Source organism: Enoplosus armatus, chromosome 17 (genome assembly GCF_043641665.1).
Source record: "Enoplosus armatus isolate fEnoArm2 chromosome 17, fEnoArm2.hap1, whole genome shotgun sequence".
Classification (NCBI taxonomy): Eukaryota; Metazoa; Chordata; class Actinopteri; order Centrarchiformes; family Enoplosidae; genus Enoplosus; species Enoplosus armatus.
This window is the reverse complement of record NC_092196.1, coordinates 6,230,625-6,251,279: the sequence shown is the minus strand read 5'-3', so window position 1 is coordinate 6,251,279 and position 20,655 is coordinate 6,230,625. Positions and strand designations below refer to the sequence as shown.

At 41.9% G+C, this 20,655-nt stretch overlaps 3 protein-coding genes and 1 non-coding gene across 5 annotated transcripts; all 4 read right to left on the bottom strand.

Annotated features, from left to right (window-relative positions):
* Positions 1 to 620: 620 nt before the first annotated feature.
* On the bottom strand, positions 621 to 3,666 carry rbx1 (ring-box 1, E3 ubiquitin protein ligase). Its single transcript, XM_070923359.1, has 5 exons — positions 3,574 to 3,666; positions 2,041 to 2,119; positions 1,757 to 1,827; positions 978 to 1,063; positions 621 to 789 (listed from the first exon to the last, which is right to left on the bottom strand). The coding sequence occupies exons 1-5, from the start codon at positions 3,649 to 3,651 to the stop codon at positions 777 to 779; spliced, it is 327 nt and encodes a 108-aa protein (XP_070779460.1). The 5' UTR covers positions 3,652 to 3,666; the 3' UTR covers positions 621 to 776.
* Positions 3,667 to 3,861: 195 nt separating this feature from the next.
* On the bottom strand, positions 3,862 to 3,933 carry trnaq-cug (transfer RNA glutamine (anticodon CUG)). The gene has a single exon. It is a non-coding gene; the product is annotated as a tRNA-Gln (tRNA).
* A 581-nt stretch (positions 3,934 to 4,514) lies between these two features.
* chadla (chondroadherin-like a) lies at positions 4,515 to 9,185 on the bottom strand. Its single transcript, XM_070922657.1, has 10 exons — positions 9,027 to 9,185; positions 8,420 to 8,614; positions 8,165 to 8,320; positions 7,881 to 8,026; positions 7,407 to 7,645; positions 7,031 to 7,296; positions 6,242 to 6,578; positions 5,786 to 6,138; positions 5,073 to 5,239; positions 4,515 to 4,821 (listed from the first exon to the last, which is right to left on the bottom strand). Exons 1-10 carry the CDS (start codon positions 9,183 to 9,185, stop codon positions 4,515 to 4,517), a joined length of 2,325 nt encoding a protein of 774 aa, XP_070778758.1.
* Positions 9,186 to 10,187: 1,002 nt separating this feature from the next.
* LOC139299762 (ran GTPase-activating protein 1-like) lies at positions 10,188 to 20,574 on the bottom strand. 2 transcript variants are annotated; one of them, XM_070922659.1, is made up of 16 exons: positions 20,533 to 20,574; positions 19,374 to 19,493; positions 19,079 to 19,206; positions 18,530 to 18,589; positions 18,202 to 18,381; positions 17,548 to 17,682; positions 17,060 to 17,218; positions 16,805 to 16,918; positions 16,387 to 16,486; positions 16,110 to 16,194; positions 15,385 to 15,520; positions 13,684 to 13,800; positions 13,357 to 13,462; positions 12,798 to 12,886; positions 12,408 to 12,572; positions 10,188 to 11,061 (listed from the first exon to the last, which is right to left on the bottom strand). In XM_070922659.1, the coding sequence occupies exons 2-15, from the start codon at positions 19,483 to 19,485 to the stop codon at positions 12,447 to 12,449; spliced, it is 1,647 nt and encodes a 548-aa protein (XP_070778760.1). In that variant the 5' UTR covers positions 19,486 to 19,493; positions 20,533 to 20,574; the 3' UTR covers positions 10,188 to 11,061; positions 12,408 to 12,446. The 2 variants fall into 2 exon arrangements, with proteins under 2 accessions (XP_070778760.1, XP_070778759.1); XM_070922658.1 differs by having other exon boundaries at positions 12,451 to 12,572.
* Between the last annotated feature and the right edge of the window lie 81 nt (positions 20,575 to 20,655).

The following is a 20,655-nucleotide window of genomic DNA, read 5'->3' as shown; positions in this document are numbered from 1 at the left end:
TATGTAAAGCCCAAGGTGCGTCATCAAATGACTTCCTTTGTTCGACCAAAACCTCAAGATATTCAGTTAACCATCACAGGCACAAAGAAAGGAAGTACATCTTCAGAGTTCAGAAGCCGGAATTAGGAAATTATTGGATTTTTTTTGAAAAATGACAATTGATTATCAAAATGGTTGCTGATTATGTTCTGTAGATCTATTAATCAACTAATTGTTTTAGCTCTAATCAATAATTAAAAAACATTGGTTGCAGGCCTAATCAGGTTATCATAAGTAACCCACTGGTTTCAATTGTCTCATAGTGGATAATGACACTGTTTTTTTAACAGAAACTCTGAACATGTAAGTGAGTCCCTTCAGGTGCTGTAGTATAAACCAGGCCCAGAGGGAGAGTGGGCCACCAGGCCACTTAATCCGCCCAGGGCATCTGTCTTTCAGCCAGAGGATTACTGCTCTGCAACGCTCTCGTGAAGCCCTGAATCACTGCGTCAATGCTGATCCGACTGAGCACAGCTTTTTGTCCACCACAGTGTAGTTTAACTGTTAACCAAGTTGTGAATTATTCATATTTTCAGCAATTTCCATTTAATCCACTGCTACCTGAACAAGTAAACACAGGATTTGTGACAACATTTATGTTTATTTGTGTACTCACAACATAAGGAAAAACAAAGACCTGGGTGTAAAATAACAGCTAGGATTACAAGTGAGAGGGAACAGAGAAGCAGTAAGGGTGACTCTTGTAGTAGCCAAGAAAAAGGTCAACAATAAAACAGCTAGTGTCCGTATCTGTAAAAACAAGCAAACAGAGAGAGGACGTATGATCAATACAGCTGTTCATTTCAAGAAATATTTACAACTTGTCACAGTCTAAGGCAACAAATGAGCAACCAAAGTAAGATTCACTGGTACAATAACCCACAGACACTTCCCCCAGAACCACACATCTGTACTCCACTTCAAGTACTGATACTTACTTCTGAAACTCCCACTCCCTGTTGTCCAGAGGGCACACCTGTCTGGTTTTCAGCCAGCGGGAAATACAGTGGAAGTGGAAGGCATGCTGGGGACGAGACAAATTGGAAAGACACATGTATATGTGCACCATACAGTACAAACCCACCAATTCTCTACTTTTACTGTAACAGGTTTATTTACATCAGTAATGTTTGTTAACTGGCATATATTTAGTGTCACTGCTGTGGACAATAATCCCACACGTTCCCTCTAGCATACAGTTTATAATTATTATTCTTCCAGGGCTTTTGTTGCTCATCTGTAACTCAAAGACTACTTATACATCTCACTTTATACAGTTTATGAGCAAGAGAGATTTGCGTGAATTTGCACATTTAATGCTGCATAATTCTTTGTAGAAAGGTGCTGACTTTTCTTGGTAACTGTTTACCATGTGTTATGTGTTTAGACATAAAGCGAAAGGTATTTTCGCCGTGCGTTATTCACGAGTGTGATTGCTGGACTGTATGTGTGTGTATTTGTCCCCAACAGCCAACATACCAACTGTACAGATGTTAGCTGCTAATTTTCAACACCAGGCTGGATGTGTCTTATCGCATCTTTCCATTGAAATGTATGCTATCACGTCGAAGTGTCCATGTTACCTGGGATACCCTGCAAACCTTGTGAAAAGCTGTCATTGGGAACTATTTTGCACTTGAGGGAAAAATGTATTTTATGACACAGCCATAATCGACCTGATCAGTGACATATGCTGGAGGCAGGTATGTACACTCACATTGCAGACACCCCAGGCTACAGTGCACTCCTCAGAGGTTGCAGAAGCTTGGTTGGCCTGGCACTCTATACCTGATGATGGAGGCAGAAATGTGTCAACAATGCAACTTCACAAAACAGGCAAAACAGACATGTCTGATGAATGCCATTTGGAGCCTAACAACTTGTAAAAGCTCAACATCTCTGAGGATGTGCAGTTTCACAGCTGCTGCCCCAGGCCAAGTCATTCATTATTCACAGTCACAACATGTATTAAAGGACTGAGATCAAAACTGTGAAACTCACAGAGATCCATGATGTGGTTCCGACAGATAGCACAGTTATCCACTACGATGTCCCAGGCCCACAGTGCCACAGCATTCCACTAGTGGGACATCAGAAACACAAACAAACATGATCTGACCAACACAATCACTGCAGGTTGTCTTGTTGACACTGATGTAGAGATTTAATAACTGATAAATCAGTGCATCACAGTATATTTCAATTTTAGATTCAAAACATTTGAACACGCTCTTGTCTTATTTGAGCAGCACAGTATACAATATGGAAACAGTAAGTGACCAGTGTACAAGCTGTTGTGACCTGATGGACAGTTTTATAGATTATTGCCAATACCAAAATAATATAGATTTTTCAGAATTACATTCAGAAATATGTAATTTATGTGTAACTTCACTTTTTGAAAAGGTGGTTCTTATATGTTTAGAAAAGCCATGCAGTTGGAGCTGATAAATGAATGACACAAACAGAATGAGGCCTCCTATTTGCGTATTATTGTGTTAGTATTAAAGTTTTCAGCCAGATGTCAATTAACTTGTGACCGGTAAAGGCAAAACATCACCTCCCTTCTTCTTTCCCCACTCCCTCGTGTTAAAAAACACTCACAAAAATTAAATCTCAAATAAGAGACACAACAAAAAACCCAAACCTACTACCCAAGTAGTATCTATATGATAACAAAGCCGGTAAAGGCATTATTTTATTTATTTCACTTGGCTAAATGAGTTTACATTCAGATATCATGAAATGATGCTGCTTGTAATGTAACAAGAAGAAAATGCTAAAATACAACACATCACAATTTATATCATACCCAGCATCTGAGAGACGGGCATCCCAATACTGATAAACAATACTGTTTACATTGCTGTCATTGTAATATTATTCTAACTGGTAGTGTTATATTGACACATAGCATAACGTTAGCTAATTGACGATCGTATTCTTTAATGTGGGGTTCTCAAAACGATTAGCTAATAAGGTGATACCGCTAGCGATTACATCGTTAGAAAGAAAACACAACGTTCAATCACACCTCGTTTTAGGTTTACCATATAATCTGATAATACATTTAGAGTGTATCACACACGTCTTGTAACTTCGGGTTTTGACTCTCTGTGGGGACTATTAATACCGGGAAACGCGGCTTAGCTAAGCTAACTTTGCGGAGTTCAGAGCTTTGTTGTTTAACGCTAGTTAGGGTTTAACGTTAACATTAGGATGACTTCTCTGTTTCGTTGATTACACCGTGGCGAGGGTTGGTGATCTCCATCACAACGCTTGACATTAAAATTGTAGCTAGCAAACGTTGGTCCCCAAAAGAGAAGTGCAAATTCATGCCCTGTTTGAGGCAGGCTAACAGATAACTGTTAGCTAACTAGCTGCTGTCCTAAAGCTAGGCTAACGTTACATTGGTTTAACGCTCGAATGCTAACGGCAGGTAGCTCGTTACTGGCAGTAAACTGTGTTAGCGGACATTTGGGGCTGCTGACAGATTATACATGTTCTTTACACCACGACAATTAGTTACCGTACCTTCTTTACTTCAAATCGCTTCTTGCTCGCTCCACTGTTTGTGCCGCTCGGCGTATCTACATCCATAGCTGCTGCCATCTTGAAAAGAGAAGTTTGGCGTGACGAAGAAGGCACCCGGAAGAAACATAGCGATTTCCGTCTGTGTATTATCCGGCATTTAAGTAGTTCGTGTTATGTTATGCTCACTCTGGAGAGGAGCAGATTATGCTATGTTTCTTGAAATACGTGCACAATTTGTCATTTCCATTAATATAAGGCGAGTAGTGCATCAGAAAGCATAAAAACATTAGGTTCCACCGAGATTTGAACTCGGATCGCTGGATTCAGAGTCCAGAGTGCTAACCATTACACCATGGAACCCTTATGAGAAATAACCGAAAATTAGATTTATATAGTATAACTCTACTCAGTACACATTGATGTATTTATGATTCAGTTGGTAAAATAGGTTTTATAAAACATTTAGTTCAAATACATTCTAGCTGAAAGGTTGTACAGGCTCGACAATGCACACAAGCATGTTAATCTAAAAAGGTGTTATATGAATATAGAGAATATAGATTGTGGCTGGCAGTGATTAACACATTATTAATTCACTCTAGCTCTCAGTTTGACATAAAACAAAAAAACGACCAGATGTCACATTCAATCTCTGTAGTTTTTTTTAGATGTCCTTGCTCTCTATCTAACCCTAACCCAAACTAATTATATCAATACAACATGTATATTTCCATCAGGACTGGGAATGGAGTTGGATGGGTACTCAGGTTGTGTTCTTTCCCCCTTTTTTGCTTTTTGCTTTGCTGTGTTTGTTATGTTCGGATAGCAAAGAGTGCCACACAGAGTTGTAATCTTAAGCACTTTATTAAAAAAAAAAAAAAAGGATCCTCACACTCAGCTGTCATTAATATCATGCCCGGACTGACTGTTATATTCAGTTATTACAGTGTCTTCTTGTTTTTCGTCACTTTTGGTGCCACAGGTTTCCTCTGAGGCTTATTCTTGGTTTGTTTGGGTAGTTTAGCTTTGGTCTTTGTAGGCCTGGCTTTGACTCCAGGGGCCTTCGAGAGGCTGGGTTTGGGTTTCTTCACTGTTGGAGGTCTGGAGGCCACAACAACCTTCTCGTCTGGAGGAGAGCCGCTCTCTGGACAGGACCTGAAGACATGGACGTCCCTGACCTTCTGACCTCTGACCTCAGGAGGGTGACCACAGGTGGCGATCACCTCCAAACTTACATTCTCCATCCACCTGAGAGACAGAGACAAAGAAACAGAGGACAACCAGTCAAATACTTATTGTAAATAATGTAGCTTTTAATCACGGTTAATAATCTAGATGAATTGATTACTATGCTTTCTTGATTCCCGTAGCAACACTCACTTGTCTACCTCTCTCCTCTGGCTAAGCTAAGCAGTAGTAGTTTATAGGGATTGAATGTGTTCAGCAGTAGTGATGCAAGTACACAATCTCACTACCACTGCTGCCATAATAATACTGACCTGCGTAGCGGCAGCAGAGGACAGTCGCACAGCAGGGGGTTGTCCTGCAGGTCGACCACCTCCAAGCCCGTGAGTGGGCTCAGGTCAGGAAGCTCCTCTAGCTGGTTTCCTCTCACAGTCAGAACCTTCAGCCCTGGGCCCAGCCCCGCCAGAGCGTCCCTGGACATCTGTATGGTGGTACAATTTAAAGAGCTGATCAGCAACAAGTCCTGCTTTTTGAGCTGATAGCATGGCTAAATGTAATGAATAATATTAACACAATACTTAATTCATATATAGTCACATCTAGACTAAATGTTCACAACCAGATGTGATATATTATTGGTCTCTTTTCAATCTATCGTCACTCCTCACCCAATGTTTTTTTATTTTGTGTTTTAGGTAGAGACAGGCTCAAAGTATTCTTAGTGGTGATTTTTGGATGATTTTTGTTCCATTAAAAGCTTGTTAAGGCTTAAAGAGTGTGTTTCGGGGCACATGTTTATTAGTCTCAGACCTGGAGTTCCACTTCCTTCCCTCCCTCCCTTTAATTGTCATTTTGATGTCCTTTCAGCAACTTGAAATGAGTCACAACCTCCACATGTTATAATAATATAATAATAACGTGATAGATAAAATAAGGAGTTTATTCAGGAATTGAGAGGTGGTGGGAGAAAGAACACAGTAAAAAACAAAAACATGATGCACAGGACACTTATAAAAATGTCTTGTACCTTCTCCATGCCCATCTGATCCATGTAAAGCCTCTTCAGACTTTGGGATATGGGCTGGATTGCGTTTGGTCCCACCCAGCGAATTGAATTCTGAGACAGGCTGAGCTCCTCCAGGTTAGGGGCCTCGGACAGAGCGTGGGTAGGCATCTCCGTCAGCTGATTTGAATCCAGGTGAAGTGTACCTAGGAAAGCAGAGTCCAGGGCACCCTTGGCAATAGAAGTTATGGTGTTATTGGACAAGTAAAGTTCCCTAAGTTTAGGGGTTACTGAGGACAGCAAACCGGTGGGCTCTAGTTTGGAGATGGCATTTCGCTCCAGGTGTAACACAAACAGACTTGGCAAGAGTGCCAGAGCTACAGGAGAGACACAAAGAGAGAAAATATCTGTGTTTTAGTTTGCTGTGTTTTTTTACATACGTATGTGCCGTATAAATTCTTGACTTGACTAACCACTGACCTGTTCCTGGGAACTGTGCCAGCCGGTTGCCCTCCAGGTGAAGGTAGGTGAGCTTGGGGGCTCCAGCAAAGGCTCCAGAGTCCAAGGATGTGAGGTCATTGTCAGAAAGATACAAATATAACAGGTTTTTCATTCCCCGAAAGGCACCGGCTTCAATTTCGTGGATTTTGCAGAACTCCAGGTGAAGAGAAACAACTTGGCTGGAGCCCGGGAAGGTGTTGGCAGGAAGGTAGTGGAAATGGTTGCTACGGAGGTCAAGTAGCTGGGTTTTGGTGGGGAAGCCCCGCGGGACTTTGGTGTGACCCCGACCCTCACATGTGGCATGCTGGGCTTCAATCTGGGGAGGGTCAAGGGAATATTTTAAGCAATACATCTTATTGGGGTATATAAACAGTGGTGGACAAAGAATACAGGAGTTTTACTCAAAACTTAAACCTAATTGTTTGGCCACTTGGGGGCAGCAGAATCAAGCTGTAAACACAACTTTGACATGTTACCAGTTTTAGGTTGACATGATGATATGATATGATGAAAACAGTTAGCAAGACATTAGCATTCATTTAAAATTGTATTTCTGGCTACCTGATGCATGCAAGTGCAAGGTTCAGAGGAATTCCTAAGGAATATGCCACTATTTCCACCAGCTGGTTGCTAAATTGGTCTGTCTGCAGTTTGGTGCTGGGCACGCAGTGAACAGCGGGTTTAAGTGCTACTTCACATTTGTGGAAGTGGACAAAATCTGCCCCACAAAAGAGAAATATTGTTTCTGTCTCCACAAAAAACACTCACATCACAGTCACAGTTAACTGGACACTTGACTTTCGGCTTGGGCTTGGCTGTGGTTGGGATACTTCCTGTGCTCTCATCATCCTTCTCAAACTCGTCCTTCAGTGTCTCCCCCCTGCTGCGGCACCGCAGATCCAGAGGAGCCACAGCCTGCAGCGGCTCCTCTGAGAGGTGAGGAGGTCCAGCACAGGCTCCCAGCAGCTTCACACCTCCCACACTCGCCCACTCCCTCAGGGGCCGCATGTAGCAGTTACAGTAGACCGGGTTGCCTTTAAGAAATATGAATGATGATTAGGATGCATTAAAGATCACATATGGTATGTTATTATTCTCCATGTTTAAATTTGTGTCAATGAGAAATGTCAGAACACAGTTGTACCAGTCAAGTTGAGGCTGCCCAGCTCCTTGGGCCCTCTGAGGGGCTCCAAGTAGAGAAGCTGATTGTGGCTGATGTCCAAGTGGGACAGGAGGGGGGCATTGGACAAAGCCTGATCTGACAGGTCCTGAAGAGACATGTGGTCCAGGTAGAGGTGTGTAAGCTTCGCCATGGAGACGGACTCTTCCCCGAGGTAGGTCATGGGGTTGTGGCTCATGTCCAGGCGTGTGACCTCACGGAGTCTTTACAGGGAGAAGAGAGTAAAGTAAAAAGTCTCCCTTCATCCGTCCCTCTGTGGTTAAAAATGTATTGATTAAAAGCAAACAACAGTCTACAGCCATGCTAGCAGCCCTGTGGGGCCGTACTTAGGCAGTGACTATAGTGACACTGCTGAGAATTCATAGGCGCTGTTTATTACATTAGAGTATTAAAATCCCACCCCTATAATGCCCATAATAATCCTTCAGATTGTCTGACCTGTTCATGGTCTGAGTGGGGAAGAACTGCAGCTCATTGTGGTCCAGGCTGATGCGGCTGAGGGTGAACAGTCCAGTGAACGCCTCAGGGGCCAAGTTGTTCAGGGAGTTGTGGCTGAGACGAAGCCACTTGATGCTGTTCAGGCCCTGGAAGAGGATTCACACCATTGTGGGATCATATTTCCAAACATGATCATTAATTGTGGATTGTGTACAGTATGTGTGTGCAGCAGCTTCTTGCATTTGTATCAGTTTGTGATACTAAAAGTTAGTAAGTTAGAGTACCTGGAAGGCCATGTTGGGGATGTAAACCAGCTGGTTGTGAGTGAGGGCCAGCATGTTGAGGAAACCGAGTTGTGTGAAGGCTCCAGGCTGGATCTCCTCCACACGGTTATGGTCCAGATGCAGCTCCTTCAAGGAGGAGAGACCGTCAAAGGACTCCTGCAACAGTCAGGTCAGAGGTAGGAGGTAGAGAGTGTTCTTTCGACCAAATGAGAAAAATATCAACTAAGTCTCTTCAGTTTTGTCCTCTGTTCTTACCTGGTAAAGGATGTCAATTTTGTTGTAAGCCAGGTTCAGGGAGACCACACGGCCCAGAGTCCGGAAAGCACCCTCCTTCACCTTGATAATGTTGCAGCGCTGCAGGTTGAGGTGGGTGAGGTAGGGTGTGAGGATGAATGCCCCCCTGGAGAGTACCTGCAGGTTGTTGTTCCTCAGGTCGAGTTTCACTGTAATCTGTAAGAGCAATAAAACAGAATGGAGAATGTATCTGAGGCAGAGGTGATAAACAATTAAAAGGAACAGGACTGAAATCAGGAGGAGGCTCCTGACTGGATCGTATCTGTCTGATAAAGGTATACACCTCAATGCACCTGATAAGAACAGTACATTAACTATTGCTGTAGAGCCCTTGAGCAAGACATGTATCTCCTTCTTGCTGCTATAGCTGTACAGCAGTATGAATGACATGCAAGAGGTCTTAAAAAAGTGAGTGTACGTTAATTCATTTTGGATAGATAAATAATTAATTTGAGAAACATAGTACATACATACATACAATAGTCCACAGCTGCGTTTCAATCTTCCTTCCTCAAACAGTTGTGTGAAGTGAAAGGGAGGCACCACCCTTTACACTCAAATTCCTTACCTCATCTATAGTCGGGGGAATCTCCGTTAAATTCTTGCCAACGCAGGCAACCGTGAGCTTGGTGCTGTCACAGCTGCACACTGTGGGACATTTGCCTGCTTCAACCGGTGAACTCAGTGCTAAAATCAGCAGGAGGGCCACCGTAGAGAAGAAATGCATCTGTTCCAGTAAATCAAGTGTTAGAAATGTGATATTAAAAAGTCAAAGCTACTGTCAAAACTCTTCTCCATTCAGTGTATGTGTACATAAGCACAAGCTTCTACAACGTCTGGTGCTTAGAGAACAAAACAGCCCTTTAAACTAAATATATAAAGAATGCTCAACTGTTGAAACGACTACTTGTGATACATGTACAAAGTTCTTGAATTCGGCTTTTTCCATTGAAACACATGATTATATCTGAACATTGCTTTTATATATATATATATATATATATATATATATATATATATATAAAATACATTTGTCAAATACTATATGTACTTCTCAAAACAGCACTAGAAGCACCACAAGGGTCAGCTCATCAGGTGAAAAATCATTCCAACAAAGATCCAGAGTCTAACCTAAAACAAACTGTTTTTAAAACTAAACTCACTGAAGAAAAACGACTTGGTTTACCTTCAAGCAGAATGTCACAGTCACAGCTCGCTGGGTAACATGAATTAAAGGTAGATTATACGCGAATCTGCCAATTTAGTTATCTCCCGGTGACTTTTTGAGTGTGTCCAGCACTTACAGTCTGTGGTCCAGCTGGCTAACAAACAAGGCTTTGGTAAATTCTTCTGCTATGACCCCTGATCCCTGAGCCCCCTCACTGCAAATTAACACCTTGGCTTTACATTTTCTGACCAGTTATAGGCTGAAACACAGGGAGCAGGCAGCTGTATTTGTTGGTCAAATTGATTGCATTTGCTGATATATGGAAGAGATAAACTTTTGGTTTGAATCAGGGCTTTTTACTTCTTGCCACGAAACAAATCAAAAGAGGAAATACCAAAATATGAAGAAAACCCAGTTTATGAGCAGGGATGAAAACCTCTACATTAAATAGATATATTTTTGTTGGAGAGGTAATGTTTTGTGACATTACCTCTTCAAAGCGTATTTTAGTTTTTTTTAATGACAATTCTATGCCGTTAATGCAAAGGCTGAAAGACATCCAACTCTCAAAACAGCTTTATTTTTGCAACAAAAATCCCCAAAACTCTTGCACCCTGTGCCTGATTAAAGGCAGTAAATACATTTATTTATTTCATCCCTTTTCATTGTTCTATTGTCATTACACTCTTATTTTGATAATATTTTGCAGTCAATACATATCTTAATAATATCAGTTTGACCATATTACTGAATTGGATAAACATTTAATATAAAAACAAGAGAATATTAAAAGGTAGATATGAAATAGAAAATGTACAATAGCTGAGCTTTTCTAATTTGCACCAACGTGCAATCTGTGCTTCAGTCTTCAGGTGTCACCAACCTCAAGGCAACGCACAGATCTTGGGTTATGTGGGGAGTGAGGTCTTTTCTTATTCACCAGAAATACAAAGAGCATAAAGACCAAGTTGTCAGTGCTGTCCAGTGGTTATACAAGTGTACATGAAGCACTTGATATGTAGTCCACACCATACAAGCAAAGTCTACTTCAAAACACAGAGCATTAAAGTCCAGTCCGGAGCGCAGAAAGAGTTGTGTTGCTGAGCGTGTGAAGGACAGCGGTGACACAGTGATGTGCATCTGAGTGGAGTCTGTTCTTCTCAAGTGCTGCTCGGCTTTATTTGCTTCACTGTGTGCTGGTTTCCAAAGGTCCATCAGTGATGTCAGTGTGTGTGTGTGTGTGTGTGTGTGTGTGTGTGTGTGTGTGTGTGTGTGTGTGTGTGTGTGTGTGTGTGTGTGTGTGAGTCAGTGTGTGTGTGTGTCAGTGTGTGTGTGTGTGTGTGTCCACACTCCTCAGCTCTCAGACCTGACCCTCTGCAGTGTTGACTGGAGGCTGTTTCTGGCATTGCAGCACGACTCCAGGGCCTTGTTGTTTCTGTGAATTATAAACAGACACACACAGACACACACACACAGACACACACAGATGGTTAGAGGGTCAAGTCTATACACACATCTTCAAGTTATTAAAATATATTATTTATCCATTAACTTAATATTTTTCTAAAGGGTAAGTCCGGTGACATTCTGGCATATCTCCTATTGTTAACAAATCCCGTGAAACACCAAAACCAATACTGAGTTGCTCCACGTATATGCCTGTACAGTCAATCCCATCTATATAGTTCTGCTGCTGTAAATACTCACTAAAGCACCAAATGTGTATTTATGTGCGGCTGAAAATAGTCCCCAACAAATGCACTATTTAGTTCTGTTTGAGCATCGTTTTGTAAAAATTACAATGCCCAGCTGATTATGTTTGTAGCAGCTGTTTTTAAAGAATTACCTGTTCAGTAGGAACAAACTGGTGTGGCACTAAGAGCCACAGACAGGTTAGTGAAAGTCAGAAAGTAAAGAGAGACACACTAACACATTGTTGGTTTAGGTCTTTTCATAGGATTTGTTGACAACGAAGAGAAAAAAACAACAACCAGCAAGTTAGAATCCTTAAGACTGTCATGAAATCAAGGCCCATTTTTTTTAATACTATTTATGCTAATAGCCATTCAATATATTTACACTCTGCAATTACCTCTATATATATGTATTAATTTACTGTTACTGCAAACCTTGTTGTACTTGTCAACAAGGTTAGCGCTGATCGCGATCCTTCATTAAAAATGCGTCTACAAAATAAGACAACGGTCATTAACTGCATTTACATTGGCTGTAAACAGATGCGTGTAATGGAAAGTTTTAAGTTTTAAATGTTTGTCCTAATATGATCCCTTATGCGACCATGTCCTCATACATGCTTGTCCTGTTGTCTGCTATTGTGCGCGTACGCCGCATCCAAGGCCACCGAACTGGTCTGAACCAGTTCTATCTACACTTATATCAGAGAGCACTGCTCTCAGTATCTTTTGCCGTCCACTCCTGCATTCCAGTGAAGAACATACATATCACCCCATGTGAAGTACACCTTGTTCTACTCTCTGCAGACTGCCCGCACTCTGTCTGATTGTACAACCTCTTTGCAAAGAACAAATACTCAGAAAGACACTCAGTGTTCAACTTCTTTATTTCAGATAACCTCATCAACTGAAAATTCCGTAACATGTGTAAGGTTGCTGTTCTGTGGTATTTCTGACAAAGTAGCTGCTGAAGAATTGTGGGACCTGCAGTATTAAACCACCACCGTTATTACGCGCACCAAGTGCAAAAACATTCACGTATATGCTTCATTCCTGAAGATAGGATGGTAATCGTGGTATTTTGTACCTGCAAGCTGCCTGCTGATTGGGTCATTCAGTCACGTCCTTACCGGGACATGAAGGCCTGCAGCACAGCCACGTTCTCTGTGGGGAAGTAGTCCTGACGAACAACGTGCTCCAAGGCGTGGAGGTGGCCGGGAACCACGAGCACAGGCTTCACCTTATCCTCACTCTGAGCAGCCGAGAGGACATGACAGGTGGACATAAGGTGAGGACGAGAGGACAGAAAAGAGACTAGCGTTAAAAACAATGGAAAATACAGTGAAAAGACCAAAGTGAGAATTGCAGAGAAGAGAGATGTAAAGGAAACAAGAGACATCAGACATCAAGTGACAGTGAAGGAAGACGTATTTCTGTACCATAGCAAACTTGCAAACTATGTGCGGATTAAACAAACCTTGATAAGTCCGAGCAGCACTAGCAAAGATGATACAAAGGTGTAGCCTTGGAAGGAAGGAGTGGCAAAGGCTTTCTTCAGAAGGGCATCTGTGAGAAAAACAACAACAATTTACTACAAACTTATATTCAACATATAAGTCAATTAGTGAGGTTTACAGGTGCTGGTAGGCAAAATATTTTGCCTTTGGACTGAGCTAGGCTAGCCGTTTCCCCTTGTGTTCAGTCTTTGTGCTAAGCTAGCCTGCTGCTGGCTCCAGCTTCATACTTACTGTTAAGATATGAAAGTTGTATCAATCTTCTTATGTAGCTTGTGGCAAGAAAGTATATAAGCAATTTTCCTCAAATGTAAAATTAGTCCTTTAAATGTAAAACCGTACTTGATTCTTTTATGGGGATCACTAGACGAGACAAGTTGGTAGTACACCAACATAAAAACCCCCACAAAATAACTACAAGACACCGAGCGGCATACATTTGTAAGAGGTTTCCTTCTCGTCAGTCAAGCTGGGGCATGCACAACAACAATCAAATCAGCGGATGCAGGCAAAGTGTCTCACCAACGCTGTCCAACACTGCATTCTTAACATCATTATTCTCCTCCTTGTACACAGATGCAATCTTGAGGAAGGCTTCAGCTGTTTTTGCAGCATCTGACACATCCACCTAGACACAGAGAAAGGAAGGAACATTTACGGATTGGCCACCCTGTTTTACACATACTATCAAACTGATGCATCCTCTGTTTGTTTGCATCAAGTTAACACACAGGATACATCTTGTACTTCTGAGCTGAAATGTCCTTAACTGTAACCCAAGACATTTCTTTTCGCCTTTAGCACCTCTCATTAACAGATCGATGTAGTTCTGGGAACTTCTGTGTTTACCTGCTGCTCGATCAGCAACGCTCTCTTGGCCCCCAGTTTAAGCAGTTTGTCTGGAGACGGAAAGCTGAGGAAGGAAGAGACGCTTGGCGGCCGGGGTGCTGATGCAGGGGTGGACAACTGTGAGGGGAAGGGGAGAGAAAAAACGTCAACAAACCACAACACCAAACAAACCCATACATGTTTGTGTAGCCTATAGATTGGACTTTGTTATGGTTTCCACCTGTGATGTGCCCGAGTCACACCCTCCCCCGCCCTCTCACTTCCAAGTAACAGTTCAATTTAAGTTGAACTAAACCGACACAGACGGCTTGTTACTCAAGATGAACTTTAAGCGACTTGTGTCCCCAATACGGGGTCATAATTCACACCTTTCAATCTGCCAGAAAAACTCACAGCGGAACAGACAGTTTGTGGTTGAAACGAATAAGCCGTGTGCTTTCTGCACCTGACTGATACCCTATGCCTGCAGTGGAAAACGGCATATATCATGGCTGTCCATCATGTTCAAAGGTTGTGCTGTTGTGTTCACATATCTTGTTAATCAACGGGAAGTTGCAAAGTAAGTCTAACAACTGTGTTGTATACTTTTTGATTTTATACTCAATTTGTTCACTTTATTTTGTATTACGTCTTTTTTATCAATCTTGAAACCATTTACTCTTTTTGGTAAAACTGGGTTGTATTTTGTACATTCCAACCAAAGTCCTGTGTTGCTCCTCTCTGATCATCCAAGTAGCCTCCCTCAAGTAAGAAGACTACTCTCCTTGAGATGTACCGACATTAGATAATAATTTGGCCCTTTAATTACTGAATGTTGATGGAAGTTGTTATGTTTATAATACAATGTATAATTTGGATTGACATGATTAATAGGTTCAGTTTGGTTGTTTGAAGTTTTACTGTTGTTGTTATGTTTGGAGCTAAGGTTAAAAGGTCTCTGAATGCTTTGGGTACATTGTGGGTTTTCAAGTTAATCTCTAAATTATAAATTAGGGATTAGGGCCCCAAGGCTGCCCTGTAGAAAACCAGGCGAGTGTCCTCAGGTACCACCAATCTCCAAACACCTATTGCACACAGATATTTCTGTTGCTCTCCGGCTGTTGGCACATAGTCAACTATACAGGCCTGAAAGAAGAGATACTGCGGGAACGTAACTTGGTTTCCTAAACAGACTAAGGTGGTCTTGCGTGGAGATTTTGAAAACCTGCACGAAAACCTAAGTGTTAGGTCGTAGAACAGCCGCCACTCAGTGTTATATCCACATTGGGTGGGGGTATCGGTTTTAACATCTAGGAGCCATTTCAACTTCATGTCACCTTTTTAATGCAGACTGATGCTGTTGTGTGATAAAATGTGCACTTCAGCAATATTACTAGAGCAACATATGCAATTAATGATAAAGTCCATTTCAAATTAATTTGTTACTGTTTTCGCCTTTTTATCAGTCCAGAAGCTTCTCAAAAACTTTTGGGGAAATGTTGGTGTTCAGTCCTGCTACCAGGTCCACATTAAAGCTCTTGTAAGGAAATACTTTATGCAAAAACAAGAGCTTTGTCATTATTTAACCTACTGACATGTCAACTGGAATGAGCAGGAGCGTTGTTTTGCCTTCTAGAAATTCCCAACAGCCAGCAGTCACGTATGCACTGGTAATTAATGATGCATCCACACATTTTCATCATCACTACACATTTCTCTGACCTTGATGCCACTGCTTTCCTCTTCCTCCTCTTCTTCCTCTTCCTCCTCTAATTCCTCCTCATCCACTTCATCATCATCCTCTTCCTCGTCTTCATCTTCGTCCTCGTCCTCGTCTTCTGGCTCACCCTCATCGTCACTGAGGCAAATTAAAAACACGGCTTATTAGTAAGGATTTTGTCAGACTTTTTCCTCTCTGGCCTTCAGTTTGAATTATTGACAAGTAAAAAGTTGCTAAATATTGTATTAACACACGTTTTGACCAACTTCTGTTATGATCTGACATCATGTTGTTATAAACACACAATAAAACAAAAATACCAGGACCAGGACTATTATGTCATCACCAGCTGATCCCAGCTAAAATGTAACAGCAAATGATCAAAAGCAGCAGACGTCGATCTACACAATTCACTGCTGTGCATTTATGTAATGACCATGCAAACTAGGGCTGAATTTGTATCAAAAGCTCATGTCTTGCTGTTGTATTATTTTGTGTCAACACCTAATTAAAAAAAATACAGAGGGTGACACAGTGGCTCACAGTGGAGTTCTTGCATCTTTGTTTCCTCTCACAGTCCAAACACAAACAGGTCAGGTGAACTGTCAGCATTGTGTTTATGTGTGTTAACTGTCATAGTCTGGCAGCCTGTTCTGCTTCCCACCCAATGCAGAAAGATGGTTTTATTAAATACACCACAGGAGCATAAGTACAATGTGATTCTTACCTGAGTGATCCTAGAAGCTCGCCCATTTTCATGCTGTCCATGGAGTCTTTCAGCGCTTTGCAGCCATCTTCTCCTAAACAGTTACCTGAAAACCAAAGTGATCATTGTATACTGTGTAGTCAGGGCAGCCAAATTAAACAAAAAGAAATAAAATAACGTCTCTACAAATGAATGTGTGAATCCTTCATTTTTTTTTACAATTCTGAAAAATAACAAGAATTCTCAATCTTCAGGTAGATGGTGTAAAGAGCAGAGTTAGCCCTTTACAGGTTTGTACCATTTAGGTCCAGTTTCTCCAGCTGGTCCTTGTTCTTTACTGCTTGTGCCACAGCCAGAGCAGCTTCCTCTGTAATCTCTCCGAACGACAGATTGAGTTCCTGTTAAACGTGATGGAACATTTACTCAGAAGGGAAGAAAAATGTCAAACAAAAGCTAAGAGAAAGACTGAGAAATAAAGACATTTCTGAATAAATTTAGCATAGAAAAGATCCAAGTCCACAGTGACTTTGGCCATGTTAGTCTGGCTATTTACACCCAGTCCAGATTGTACACACACACACAAACAAACAAACAAACAAGCAGGGTCACAACATTCAGGCTGAATCTGACTCTTTGCAAACAACATGTCAGTCCAACAAATTATTATTCTGACAGGTAGTGATCAGGGCCAGTAGTAAAGCGTCTTTCTCACTGACCTTGAGGATTGGTAGTCCCTCTGATACACTTTCCGCAATAGCTATGGCTCCTGCCGGCCGCACCAGACAGTCTCCAAAGTTTATCACCTGGATGCTGCGTAGGTGTTTCAAGGCCTGTGAACGACAGATATATTATTTGCTACTACTTCACCAATTTAGAGACCTAAAAATCTATTATTTCAACAATCATTTCGATGAGGAGCATGCCACTGTCAGCAACAGTCCAGTCAACACTAATGTCTAATGTCTCTGTACCTGAGCCATGGCGATAGCCCCCTTCTCAGTGAAGGTGTTGTCGTTGAGGTTGAGGATGCGGAGGCTTGTGTTGTGCTGCATGGCTGTGGCCAGGGCTGTCACACCAGGGTGATTGATGCCATTCTGGGGCATGTGGACCTCCTCCAGGCTGCCCATCAACTGCGAACACAAATTGTAAGTACCTACACAGCCACACCGTGTTTTTACCCAGAACTGCAACAGTTTATCCACAATAACAGACTCTTACAGCTCTGAACTATGGTCATGTAGTTAAATAGCTGACTATATGAGCTGCACAGATATAAATTGATCTGAAATCAGTATTTGAAATGAATTATGCAAAGTGCTCCAGAAAGGCAAGCTGTAGTATAATCTCACACAATGGTTGTACAATGTAACGTAGCATGACAAAATGGCATTCTTCATCAGAGTAGACTTTGCTTTCCCCAGAACAGTATTCAAAGTTTGGAGAGTCGTTAGTATTGTACCTGGAAGGCTTGAGCAAGGGCGGTGGCTCCGTCGTTCTCCAGTCGGTTCCTCCCTGCAACAAACACCTTTAGGCTGAGGGGGGCGCCCTCTGCACTGGACTTTTTATAGCACTGGCTTAATGAAGCAGCCAAGATCTGAGGAGTCCATAAACAGAGATGAGTTCAACTCTGATGGCATTCATCCAAGCATCAATGGACATGGTGATATTTAATAGGATCTACGAAGCATTTGTACACAATTTTCATTTTCAAATTGTCTTTTCATTCTAGCTGCTACCAATACATCAAAAACATCATCATATTGTCAGAAAAGTGTAAATTAACTTATACGTTTATTACTGAGGTCATAGATAAAGGGGGTGTTGTATTACATTACATTATACAGAGAGTTTATATTTTTTGTCCTTCCCTTTTACATACATGAGGGCAGAATATTAGCAACACTTCTCAATATAGTGCAGTCCAGTACAACACCACCAGTATGACTTGAATTAACACCTATATGACAGTGTCAACAAAAACTGAACATTGGCATCATAGACGTTGACTTTATGGCAGAACAGTTACATTGGATGGCATTAGACTGTACAGGTGAACCCAATAATGTGGCCACTGAGTGTATACCACCAACAATGATATGTTTTCATGACTTACCTTCCCCCCTCCGATGCCCATGCCACAGTTGTTGAGCCGTAGCTCCTGCAGTGTGTAGCAGGCGGTGCTCTTGAGCAACTTCTCGATGCCCTTCACCCCATCTGGTCCAAAGGCGTTGTCACTAAGGTCTAAAATGGTCAGCCTAGCACACGCCAGCATCAGAGCGTCACCCAGTGAATTCTACAACACAGGGAGAGAAAGTAAATGGCATATATGTAATAATTCAGGAGAAGAGTAACATAGAAAGTGTGAAATAGTTCAACAAGTTCTGACTGAAAGCCTTAACTTGTTTTGAAATGGACACAATGTTAAAGAAGAAATGCATTACCAGGGCAGGTGGGATCTCAGAGCGCAGGCGACCTGTGAACATGTCACTCCAATAACAGCACTGAAAGAGAGAAGGAAGATGTTGACACAGCGTCAATGTCAGCCAATATAATAAATCTTGAATACATTCATAATCATCTCCTATCTACTGTACAATATATTTGATCTTTAACAAACGATTAGTCGATCAAGAGAAAAATAATCTGCTAATATTCCAATAATTGGTTAAGTCATTTTTCAAAACAAAAATTTCCAAGCTCCAGCATTTCAAGGATAAGTATTTGTTGCCTTTCATGTCTTATGTGATAGTAAACTGAATATCTTTAGGTTTAGGAGTGTTGGTTGGACAAAAAAGCAATTTGTTGACAACACCTTGGACTTAAGGAAAGTATGACTGTGGTTATTTTTCACTGTGTTCTGATATTTCATAGACCAGTTGATGTTTATCAAGTAAAAATACCAAATATTTCCTGATTACAGTGTAAAAAAGGAAATGAATTTTACTGCAAGATTCAAAATGGAAATGACGTCAAGAGTATGCACTCCACACCTTGAACTCGCTCTTTGTCTCTAGGGCCTTGGCGATGGCCTGTGCTGCCTCCACACCTACAGTGTTTCCCTCCAACCTCAGAGCCTGCAAACCCTCGAAGTCCTGGATCTCCTTCACTATCTCCTCCACTGGAGGGGGGGGGGGGGGGGGGGCAGAAGGGTTACAGGTGGATAAAGAGGGATGGGAGAGTAAAGTGTGATGGTAAATTAAATAAACAGTTGGCACAGAAGAATGAAAAATCATTAACTCCAAGACTATATGTAGGGTTTCTGGCACAGTGACAGCTGACACTCACCTGACTGGGCATCATCCAGCTTTCTACCCTGGCCTTTGTAGCTCAGCTCTCCTTCCGCTACTCCAGTCTTGGCCAGAGAGTCGGCCAACTGCGCAACAATGTCTGTCGCCATCGGGACACCTGAGGGACAAACACATGATTTACTTATTCTTCTGCTTCACAATAGTCCTGGTGCCTGGGACCAGTTCTGTCCAGGGAAAGAGTTGGTTTCCTCTGCCCCACAGGTATCACTCATTATCAATAAAGAACCAAAACACTGACCAGTCATTTGAACTCCAAAGAAAACAGTTGTGTATTAACATCCTGGCTTTCACTACCTCGTTTTTTCAGGAAAGCTTAGTCCACCTTTCTACTAGACAGAAACTGCTGAAAGCGCTGTTTTCGCTGAGGGACAATCCACCCTAAAACAACATTCCATCTAATGTACGATATTAAAGTGCAGCTCAGATGATTGTGATTTTTTGAACATGTCTCTTTGTACGCTGAACAGTGTACTGATGGTAAAGATTTGCTCTAACGTTAGGTTAGGTACAAACCCTGATGCTCCTCTGACGCCATAGCAGTGTTTAGCATAACCTCAACAAAATGGGGTGATCTTGTTTAAGTCAGTCGCTTATTCAGTGTCCAACTCGACTCAAAAACATGAGTTTAGGTTTTCATGCTCCTTCAACACAAGAAGACAGCCGTAGGTTTTTTTTTTTACAGACTGACTTCAGGATCTACACTCATGAGGATTTAAATTTGTTTTGGGGTATATTTTCCCATGTAAGCAGCCGGTGGCTAGCATTAGCCGAGTGCTGCTAACGTCATGTTAACACACCTACAAACACCAGGCCATGCCAGCTCCACTGGCATCAAGCCGTTGTTGACAATGTCGGTTCAGTAACATATCACGAGCTTGTTAGCTACTTAACAAACTTAGCCTGGTGTTTGTGGGATTATAGAGCGGAAAATTTAGTCAGCTAGCTAGCACGGGTACGTGTGACAAAGCGTGGCTTTTAACGTTACTCGGCCTCTCCAGTCGGTCATCTGAAAACCGTTGACTAACTACCTACACTGCCGTTAGTCTGACCTCTCCGGTCCTCCTTTAAAATTCGCTTTTACAGACACTCTAACTCATGACTAGTCTACTCCCAATAGAAATGAATGTCACCATTACCACAACACGGCTGTACTGATTGAATCCACTCCAGTGACACACTCCCGCTCGCTCCAGACGTTCAAAACCTAATCCAGCACACGAGCCCGACTTGACGACCACAGATCTGTGAGACAAGGGACT

Coding starts and splice junctions, on each gene's coding strand:
- rbx1 (XM_070923359.1), bottom strand. CDS start 3,651: ATGGCAGCAGCTATGGATGTAGATACGCCGAGCGGCACAAACAGTGGA. Junction 2,120..3,573: donor AGCGATTTGAAGTAAAGAAG/GTACGGTAACTA, acceptor ATGTCCCACTAG/TGGAATGCTGTGGCACTGTG. Junction 1,064..1,756: donor TAGCCTGGGGTGTCTGCAAT/GTGAGTGTACAT, acceptor TCTCGTCCCCAG/CATGCCTTCCACTTCCACTG.
- chadla (XM_070922657.1), bottom strand. CDS start 9,185: ATGCATTTCTTCTCTACGGTGGCCCTCCTGCTGATTTTAGCACTGAGT. Junction 7,646..7,880: donor CCCACTCAGACCATGAACAG/GTCAGACAATCT, acceptor CTCCCTGTAAAG/ACTCCGTGAGGTCACACGCC. Junction 7,297..7,406: donor GGGCAGCCTCAACTTGACTG/GTACAACTGTGT, acceptor TATTTCTTAAAG/GCAACCCGGTCTACTGTAAC.
- LOC139299762 (XM_070922658.1), bottom strand. CDS start 19,485: ATGGCGACAGACATTGTTGCGCAGTTGGCCGACTCTCTGGCCAAGACT. Junction 16,195..16,386: donor GGAGAAACTGGACCTAAATG/GTACAAACCTGT, acceptor TTTGGTTTTCAG/GTAACTGTTTAGGAGAAGAT. Junction 12,573..12,797: donor TGCTGCTCGGACTTATCAAG/GTTTGTTTAATC, acceptor TCGGCTGCTCAG/AGTGAGGATAAGGTGAAGCC.